The sequence below is a fragment of the Tupaia chinensis genome, unplaced genomic scaffold (genome assembly GCF_000334495.1).
Source record: "Tupaia chinensis unplaced genomic scaffold, TupChi_1.0 Scaffold139072_1, whole genome shotgun sequence".
Taxonomy (NCBI): Eukaryota; Metazoa; Chordata; class Mammalia; order Scandentia; family Tupaiidae; genus Tupaia; species Tupaia belangeri.
Window position 1 is genome coordinate 858,783 of NW_006198962.1, and position 10,140 is coordinate 868,922.

The 10,140-nt window shown below is 52.6% G+C and overlaps 1 protein-coding gene across 5 annotated transcripts in view; it reads left to right on the forward strand.

Moving 5' to 3' along the window:
• GRB10 (growth factor receptor bound protein 10) overlaps window positions 1-10,140 on the forward strand; it is a 203,241-nt gene that overhangs the window by 137,656 nt on the left and 55,445 nt on the right. For all 5 annotated transcript variants that reach the window (XM_006161791.3, XM_027765631.1, XM_006161792.3 and 2 more), the window contains one exon: window positions 83-224. In XM_006161791.3, the coding sequence (XP_006161853.1) occupies window positions 83-224 (142 nt within the window). The remainder of the gene's footprint in view (window positions 1-82; window positions 225-10,140) is intronic.

The window sequence follows — 10,140 nt, forward strand, 5'->3', positions numbered from 1 at the left end:
GGGGGGCGCACAGCCCCAGCTGGGGCAATGCTGCATCACGTGGGGAAGGCAGCTTTAACCATATTCCTCTCTGTCCCCACAGACGCCTTCAGGAAGAAGATCAGCAGTTCAGGACCTCGTCACTGCCGGCCATCCCCAACCCTTTCCCTGAGCTCTGCGGCCCTGGCAGTCCCCCTGCACTCACACCTGGCTCCCTACCCCCAAGCCAGGCTGTCGCAAAGCAGGTGAGTCCCAGGCTGCTTGGTCATTGGGTCTGGGCAGATGTGCAGGCTCATCCGTTTGGGGAGGGAAGGGAACTGTGGATTCTTTGTTCTTAGTTCTAGTCTAACGAGGATTTTTAATTCATTGGCCAAAATTCCACTTGTTAATAACATTACGGATGTATCTAAATGTTTTAGAATGAGTCTCATAACTGTGGTTAACAAATGACAAATCTGGTCTTAAAAATGAGTTTTCATTTAAAAAAAAAAATGTCAGCAACAGATCATCCTGGTTACTCTATGATTCTAGGTAAGAAAACTCTGAACTGACCTGGCACCCGGCTTCAGGGCAGCGCTGCTGAGGTGCCCGCGCTGCAGTGCTGACTTAGAATGGGGTTGCTCAAGGTAGAAGGGTTTTCGCTTAACCCTGAAGGTGAGAGCCGTCTTGGTGTATTTATAGCATCTACTTTAAGACAGACCTATGAAGGAGACATTGGGCAGCCATTGTCCCCACGTGAGATGGTCAAATAGCCAGAAAGCCAGGTTACTAAAGAACTTGGCAGAGAAAAAGGTCGGTGGCTCCTCTCACCTGAGTGGCAGGGCCTGGAGTCCAGATGGGTTACTGGCTCTGAAGGAAGGACCCGGTTATGTGCCCATGAGGGGCGGCGGCCATGGTGGTGATTATGATAACGACGGTGCATGGCATCACCTGATGTTTATCGAGTGGTTTCTGTGTGCCAGGCGTTGCTCTCAGCAGTCTGTCTAGTTATATATTCATTTATTCCTCAGACCAACCCTGTGAACTAGGTATAAATGTTGTCTCTAGTCGTCTGTAGTGGAGAAAAGAGAAAACTGAGGCCCAGCTGTGGGTGAAGAGTGGGCGAGACCCGGCATCAGAACCCAGAACCTGCGGTTGTAGTCTTGAGACTAATGAGCTGCCTGAGACCTCGGCTTTTACAAACAAAAACAAATATAGTTTAGAAATATCTTTGCTGTTCCCACAGAGTCATTCTCTTCTCCCTTGCTCGCCCTTCCCTGCCGTTGTGATTCCAAGCACACTCAGTTGACCGTCCCCTTTCTCTGGGGATCTGCCGGTCTATGCCCTTGGGATCCCTTTTTTCTAGTGTTTGCGGGCGGCTCCCTTTCTGACACACGCCTCTGGGACTGGCCGCATTAGTACACCGTCAAAACTTAGAAGGTGAGGTCAGCCTCCCTCTCCGGGAGCCAGTGCTGGCTGGGCTTCGCGTTTCATCACGTGCCTCAAGTAAAGCCAGGACGCCTCTCTCCCTGGTGACCTTCTGCGTCAAATAAGGACCCAGACAAGCTGTCTGTGGATTTGTCACAGAGGTTGTTTACAAAGTTACAGCCCTAAAAAAAGACCATGAAAATATCGTCTGGCCCTCTCAGGGAATGGCAAGAACACCAGCTTCCCCCCGATGGATTGTCCAACTTTGCGAGCATTAGGAGACCGGGAATGCTGCTTGCCGCTGGTGTTTTTGGGGGCGATCTAGGTTAGATCCCAGAAGAAGCCTGCAGGGGTGTCTGTGTTTGTCACCCACATCCCTGCAGCATGGACCGTGGAGCAACGAGGGTGTATCTCACTTCACACGACTTGGAGACAGCCACCCGTTGGTGTCCCTAAGCTGGTCAAGGGGCATTTCCACATCGATGCCCGATTCCAACATCCAGTGTCGTGAACAGTGTGCACCTCCCTGGCCGGCCTCCTCCCGCTGCCTGGTGGTGGCAGGTGCCATGGGGCAAGCGTGTTTGGGCCTCTCTGTTCCACATGCCTGAAGGAGGAAGGAATTGGATGATGTTCCTCTTCTCATAGCAAGTCAGGGACGTCATCTTGGACGGGTGTCTGGCCAGGGGTTCTGAAGTAGCGTGAGGACAGAGGAAGTGTGCCCTGGGGGTCAGGTCTAGGCGAAGCCACTTCCTTTTCTGGGTAGAACTCAGTCTGTGAGGTCAGAAGACAGTGAGAACGTGATCACATCACTGTGTTCCCCAGTGAGGTTCACGATGGAGGAGGGGCCAGGAGGAAAACGTGGAGATGTTTCAACCCCCATACGAAGGAGAACTCATTCTTGCTGAGGGTTGTAGCCAGAGTGGTCTAGAATCCCTCGCAGGCACTCTGGCCTGCAGGCACGTCACCAGGGCTCGGTGGACGTGCAACAGTGCCTCTGTGTGGGGAGCCCCGTGTCTGCTTGACACTCCCTGAGGACCTCTGGGGCAGGTGTCCAGATAGGCTTCCACAAGCTGGAGCCGGGGCGGATCTCAGAGAAGTGCTTTCGTCAGGGTTTCAGAGTGATGCCTTGCACAGAGAGGCCGCTGGACTCAGGGGGGGGGCGGAGGGGGGTCACTGCCACCTCTCCAGAACTGCTAGTTTGACCACTCAGCCCTGACTGAAATAAGGCTTCTACAAGTTAGCTGCATTTCCGGGGTGTGTCTTAGGCTGCTGTCCCTCTGAAATGACCCTCATTACCTGGATACATTCAAGAGGAGGCACCAGGTGGTGACAGGCCGTGGGAGAGAAGGGGAAGGAAATGAAAGTGGCCTTATGTCACCGGGGCACAGGGGCTGTCCTTTCAACTCAGCAGATGACGGGCAGCTCTACTCTTTTGGGGTCCAGAGACTGGAACGAGGGCCAGAGAGAGTGCAGGGAGATGATACTGAACCCTTGATGGGGGCCCCTTTTCCTGTCACGCATCCTTGCAGGGGTAGAGGGGGCTGCTCCAGGACCCAGCTCCTGTCTTAAGGTCTCCTCATGGCCTCTCCGCGTGCTCAGCATCAGGAGTGCCCCATCCTCCTCCCCTCACGTCAGCCCTGCGGACTGACTCTGGGCTCTTTTCTTTCATCCTCACCCTTGGGGAAGGGGCAGCACGCAGGCCCTTAAACAAAAATGGCTGTAAGTGGGTACGTGAGAACTGAATGAGTCCGTGGATGTTGGCAGAATAGAAAGGGGTGGGGGATAAAGGCTGAATGAGATCCCTTTGAGAGGCTGGCTCGTTTTTCTGTACAAGTCACAGGAAAGTGTAAGTAAGAATCTCTGTACCCCGTGGCAGGTAGGGGAGAGGCTTTACCCCATGGCAGGTAGGGGAGAGGCTTGCAGTGACTTGGATGGCACTAGACGGATAATGGCATTTCAGCTTCTGAGAAATCTGTCAGGGGGATCCTGATGCTTCGTGTGGTCATTCCCACACATCAAATTTTCATGACAGAGAGAGACTATTTCCACACGGAGAGACTGAGGCCACGCAATATGAAATAGGACAGCAAGTGCACTTGCCTAGATGACTCCAGGCTCTAGTCTTCTGCCCCTCGAGCCTCCCAGGTCAGCCCTGGCTGGGTTTGGAGAAACCCTGAGTGCATCCAGCCTCCTGCCTGGGGCAGAAGCATCACTCCCAGGGCAGCACATAGTAGCCTTTGCTGCTCAAGGAAGATGCCTTTGTGTCTAGGATATGGTGGGAGCTCAGTAACCATGCACTGAATGGCCCCCTGCTCCCCAAGGGGCTGGGAAGGTTTTACTTCACTTGCTGGGGAGCCTTGTCTTGGCTCTACCCTTCCTTGATGATCTTTCTGAGAAGGAGACCCGAGGGTCCTCCAGGACACACTGTCAGGAAGCTGCTACTCCTGCAGACGCCCATGTAGGACTGAACAGCTCTCTTTAGACTAAGAAGGATGAGGCACCTAGGCTGGGCCAGACTCAGCTCCACTGCACCCTTGCAGGAAAGAACAGCAACATTGGCCACTGGGATTTAGGGGTCCTGAACTCTGTGTTTCACCCACTTTGTCATTTGGCTGCAAGAAACAAAATCAAACTGAGGGCCTTCCACCATAAGCAAACTTAACTTTGGCACACCAGGGGTCTAGGGCAGTGGACGGCAGACTTCACAGCTTTGTTCTCTGTCACAGAACTTGGCATCCTCTCTGCACCCAGGAGCTGGTGAGACTGAGTTGCGCTTGTTACGCAGAAGCGAAGCATTCCATACTCTGGCTGGTGAGCCAGGTACCGAGAAGCAGGACATGCAGGCAGTGTGTGGGGCACAGAACAGGTCTACATAAGGGAGTTAACCTGAAGCTTCTCAAGCTTGTTTGATCAGAGAACCACTTCATATACAGCATCTAGAAATTTCCCACAAAACCCACTTTGGGAAAGGGTGCTGTTGGGTCACTGGGAAAGTCATGACACACTTTTGCATAGAAAGACATGGAAAAACAAGTCCTAACTTTCCCGGTGACCTAATGAATTGTCCATGATTAATTTCAGTATGGTGAATGCCACCCCTTGCTTGGTTTCTCCGGCACTGTTGCTAGAACCAAGGTGTCTCAGAGCCTCTTGGATTGCAGTCTCTCCAGCCTAAGAATAATCTCTAAAGCCCCAGCGTGACAGTGTCTTCGTGTTTCATGTTCGCCTCTGAGTGAGTGATGCAATCTCATGACCTGGTGCAGGCCATGCGTTGGGCTGAATACGAGGCAGGAAGCCGTCGCAGGAATCTCATGTGAAATCCCAACCCTGCGTTAGTCTGGACTATAAATACCTCTTAAAGTGTAACTGCTCTAAGTGCGAGGGCCTAAGACCGATCCCTTCCTCTAGTGCCAAGTACCTCTTGCTATCTGTAGTTGGCAGGAGTGCTGTAACTGATCACTGAGTGCATCTCCGTCTTTCCCAGGAATAATCACCATGCTTTGGCGAAAATCTGAATCTGGGCTTTGCCTCTATGTGAGGCTTGGATGCAGAACCAGAGTTCAGAGCACAAAGGGGCATCTAGGCACTGATAGTTCCTAGAAGTAGCGAACAGGAAAAGTTTTCTTAGGAAAAGAAATGATTTTCCTCACAAACTAATGTGCTACAGTTCTTACAGTTGTTCTGATTTGAAATTGCATTGGGAAAAGAGAAATCACTAGACCACGAACTTTCCCCCGATTAGCCCAGAGGGCAGCTTCTGCTGTGACGCATGTGTTCAGACGCCCACCTCTTTTCTGTTTGTGTTGGTGTTGGAGTCCACAAGGCACCGCGTGGAGACGCAACCTGTTCTCACCGTTGAACATGAGCAGTGAGCTTTATCCGAGGCTTTACACCTGAGCGTGGGGTGAGCTATGTTAGAAAATTACACATTGGACCATTGGTGTCTGCTCAACCTTCGGGTCTTGGTTGCAGGACTTCTAACAACATCTCAAGTGTGAGATCAAAGTATTATGGAGAACACTGCGCAGAACCCTGAGGAGCACAGCCCCAGGGCCAGGTGTCACCTTTCCATGGTCTCTGCACCTGCTCCTGCCAGGCCTCGCTCTGCCCCACCTCAGTGTTGTCCCCTGTCCCACCTTTATTACCAAAGTAGTGGCTGCCTGGACCCTCACGTCCTCTTTTTCCCTGTATTTTCCCCCCCGCCCCCGCCATAGGCTGTCATCTTAGTCTCTCAATTAGCATGAAGGAAAAGTAATTTCAGTACTAAAAGCATTAAAAAAGAACTTGCTAGAGAAATCCAAGAGAGGCTGTTTTGAGAGCCTGCAGACAGAGAACTTGGTAAACATCCTCCTCCCAGGACAGCCGTGCCAAGTCCCTGCGCTTCTAGGAAAGAGGAGACAGACGCTGACCCCACCGCGGAGGCTCACAAGTGCAGACGGTCTGCTGGTTGGTGCTCCTCTCTCGGCTCCCGGGAGGGCCGACCACTGATGACTGACGTGCTTTGTCTTTTCCTCCCCACGGTCATTTCCTCTTCGTAACCCCGTGATGGGATTCTCTGGACTTGAGGCAGCCGTTTCTAGCCCTATTTATAGAATTCTGGCATTTCCCATTTCCTTTATAGGAGGAAAACCCTGAAAAGGCATCAGTGGAGACGTCACGGGACAAAGCACCTTCCTCTGCTTTTTTTCTGCATAGGGAGCATTTTTGTCGCTGCAGTCCCTGTCTCCACGGAGCCCTGAGAAGGTCCCCTGGGGGTGCTGAGCCTGCCAAGGATGGCAGGAGCACCACAGATACTTGAGCGAGTAGGAAGTAATTTCACTTTCTTTTTTATTTAACGTTGGAATGTAAGTGGAACGACTCTTGTGGCCCTGACCACTGAACCACCACAAAAAATATATTTTAACAATGTGAAGAGGCCACGTCGACCCAGCCACAGTGGGCTGCCCTGCTCAGATGCCACAGCTCCCCAGGTCTAGACCCCATGGGAGGCCAGGCTGGGTTCCTGGCCCATCCTGTACCATTCGGGCATGTGGTGTGTGTCTCCCAGTGACTTGGGAGGCTGAAGCAGGAGGGGCGAGTGCTGAGGCTGGCCTGGGCAGCAGGGCGAGACCCTTGTCTAAAAAGAGCTAGGCATGTGTATATGTCTTAAGTATGACTTAAAAAACAAAGGAGACAGAGCTGGGTTTTTTTCTTTCTTTGTTTGGAGAGGTTTTTGTTATAGGGCATGTGTGCTCACCAGAAAGAGAGAGACAAAGAGGTAGAAAGCGAGAAATCACCCCCCAGGGGGGATGGCCACACCGCAATTCCTTCTCCTCCATTCTCCTCTCGGGATCTTGGGCACACATGCACACGCGCCCGGCGTGAGTTTTAAGCCACCGGGTCCAGGACTCGAACCACGGTCAACTACATGGGAGTCAAGCGACATAGCCATTACGCTAACTGCTGGTCCCCGAGACAGAACTGTTTTCATCTGCCCATGGTTTGGTTCAGTTCCTGCCCCTCCGTGAGTGATGAGGCTTCCGTCAAGGCCACGATGCCGTCGGGCACTGCTACATGACATGCTGGTCAGTGGGGGCCACGTGTATGGTGGTGGGCCCAGGTCCGTCATAGTCGTTCACAGGCTGCTCCGTGCAGCTCAGGTGTGTGATTGGTGGTACTCTAGGTTGTGTTGTGTGAGTAACAACCAAGTCACCAAGCAGCATTTCTCAGGATGTAGCCCATCAGTCAAGGATTCATCCTTGTACTTTTATATGGCTTTTGAGTTGATATCTCAGAAGTATTTTGTGTGTTTCTGAACATGTCTTCCTAAAGAGCTCTCTCGAGCTGAGAACGGTATTGATGAGCATTGATTGGTTCCTTGCTGTCCACTTGGCTGGAATGGGTGTTTGCATGGTCGTCGGATTCTCTGTGCATAAATAACACCACATGGAGCCTCGGATGTAGCTGCTATCTCGTGTCGAATTCTTGCCCAGAGTAGGTCCTGACACCAGATTCCTCCTCCGTGGTGCTGAGTGCTCCATAGTCCAGATGCATCGCTCTGCCTGCCTGCAAGGGCCTCTACTTAGCTCAAGCCCATGTTCAGGGTGGAGTGAGTTTATGGCCTCTCAGCCCTGATTCTGTGCCTAGAGCCTTCTCTGTGGTGAGAGAGTGGCCCTGAGGGCCCTTGTGGAAGCACAAGGCTGCCTGAGAAACCTGCGCTCCCCGGCAGGGCGGGGCGGGTCTCCAAGGCCCAGGGAACTCCAGTGTCTGTGTCTTCAGAAGCCTTCGGAAGCCGCCTGGCCTTGCCACAGTATTCTGGGGGCACAGTGATTACATCACATCAGGCCACATTGCCTCGCGGTGACAGCAGATTACCACTTGCATAGAAGGCTACCTACCACATACGCTCTTTGATGAATGTGCGGCCATGAGAGCTCAGAGATCTCTGTGCTTCACTGCACTGACAGCTGTGCCCCCCATCCTTTGCAGCTATGCAGCATAGCTGCCCACTACCTGCCTCTCCTGTGTGTCCTCCAGTCTGGAGGCTCACGCAGGAGGGAAGACCAGAGTGGCCAATACCTAGCATGGACCCCAGGTCCACATGTCCCAACTTTTCCCACCAGGCCACAGCAAGGACACAGAGCCACGGCTGTCCGCTCTCTCTCTCTCACGTGCCTGCTTTCTTCCGTGTCTGGGGCACCTTGCACATGCAGGCACTGCCTGGACACCGGGCACCTGGGATCCTAGAGTCTGCTGAGAGACCTTTGCTGCTCGGGTCCGAGGAGACTAGTCGCGGCCAGTCTGAAACATGCCTCCAGGATGTGCCGTCGTGCAGGGGGAGCTGTCAGCAGAGCTGAGAGTGAGAAGTCCTTGACTGGTTCAGAGAACAGAGAGTGCCCCAGAAAGAGGGAGACCAGAGGCACAGGCCCCTCAGGAGATGACCAAGAAAGGAGAGACAGACAGGGCCTAGAGGCCAGGGCCTTCTGTGCAGGGCCGAGTTCGGTCCTAAGTACAGAAGAAACTGCTGCCAATATCAGAGGAAGGCAAAGCAGATTTGCAACTTGAAATGTCCCCCCTGGTTTGTCTTGTGAAGAAAGACGAGACTGGAGGAGTGTGGGGACAGCATTTAGGCTATGGACACAGGAGAACCGACAGGCTTTCTAGACTAGGGCAGTGGCTCAAAGAGAGTGTGGAGTGGATTTGAGCAAAACAGATAGCATTTAGAGACTGGTGACTCCCCCAGAGTTTTTATGGTCCCTGATTCTACTTGTGGTTCTGTTTTTCCTCATTCTTAAAAAATAGATTCAACCTAATGCTCAGATCTTGGTTTCTAAAGGAGTCAGGGCTGCCTAGAAGGTGCTTCAAGAATGATGGCGAAGAGGTTGGCCGCATGGCCAACCGTGGTTCGATTCTCTGCCCCAGCAGCTTGCAAAACATGCTGCATGCACGTGCATGTGTGCCCCAAATCCCAGCACCAGCAGGAGAGCGAACCGGAGGTGCCTTGTCCCTCTCTGTCTCTCTCTCTCTTTTTTTTCTTTTTTTCTCTCTCTGGTGAGTGCATGCACCCTCTGGCAATAAAAACCAAAACCAAAAAGACAAAAGGGTATATTGCAAGCATGCAGGAGCTGGTGGAAGGGCTTAGCAATATAATAATTTATGGAAGTATAGGTGACTGGCAGATCTCGGACCAAGTATGCCACACCGACCTCACCAGGAAGAGACCAGACAGCATCACATGCCTCCTAAGAGCTGGTACTGAGGCGGATGCTTCTCCCCAAGACGGTCACTGCAGCCAGTCACAAGTGGTGTCAGTCAAACCAGAACTGTGGGACACTGCAAGGTGGCCTGGAAGAGAGGACGGAATATGCCATTGCAAACATCGGTGCAAAACGTTAATATATGGGGAACCTAGATGAAGACAGGTCCGAGTCGTCATACTATTTTTTACACACATTTTCAGTAGCTCTGAAATTATTTTTAAGAAATGCTGACAGAGCAAAGCCTTGTATGAAACCAAAAATGCGCTCTGCGTGCACAGATCTTTCAGCGTGTTCGTATTTTCTGTGAGTCTGTCTGGCTTTCCACTCCCTTTTCCAGCCGTTCCTTCTCAACATTGTGGAGACTTCCTCTTTGTTGTGGTCTCAACGTGTCGGGCTCACAGGCCTTGGTGCCAGGCCTCCCTCCCACCTCTGCATCACCCCTGAGGGGGTCCCAGCCGGCCCCTTGCTTTGCACCCTGTTTTAGGCTGTTAACTCCCAGGGTTACAATCTCATCCAGGCTCTTCCTCCAAGTCCTGACCCATGTTTCCAGCTCTCCACGTGCACGACCAAAAGGCACGTCAGTCCCAGTGTGGCCACAGCCGGTGCTGTCTGTTCAAACCTCCCTTCAAAGCCTGCCCTTCCAAGAATCCTGTCTCAGTATATGGCTCCCCAGCCCACAGCCACCCAGGCCGGATTCCCATGGTTCATATCACTCCTGTTCTGTTGTGTTCCACACCTTCTTGGCACACAGATCCAAGGCTGGTCAATCTTTCGTGGCCTCTGCCATGGGGACCCACGTCCGGCTTCCCTGCCCCGTTCGGACGCCCTCCGCACAGAAGCCTCCTCTTCACTCTGCTGCTCTCTACCTTCTGCCTCCTCTGCCCCTCCCACACACAGCACACAGCCCTTTGAAATCCAGCTGGTGGTCGTGGCATCTCTGTGAAATAACTTCTCATTTCAGGGTAAAAGCTGGGGTCCTCCTTGCTGCCTACCAGGGCTCCTTCACCTGCAAATT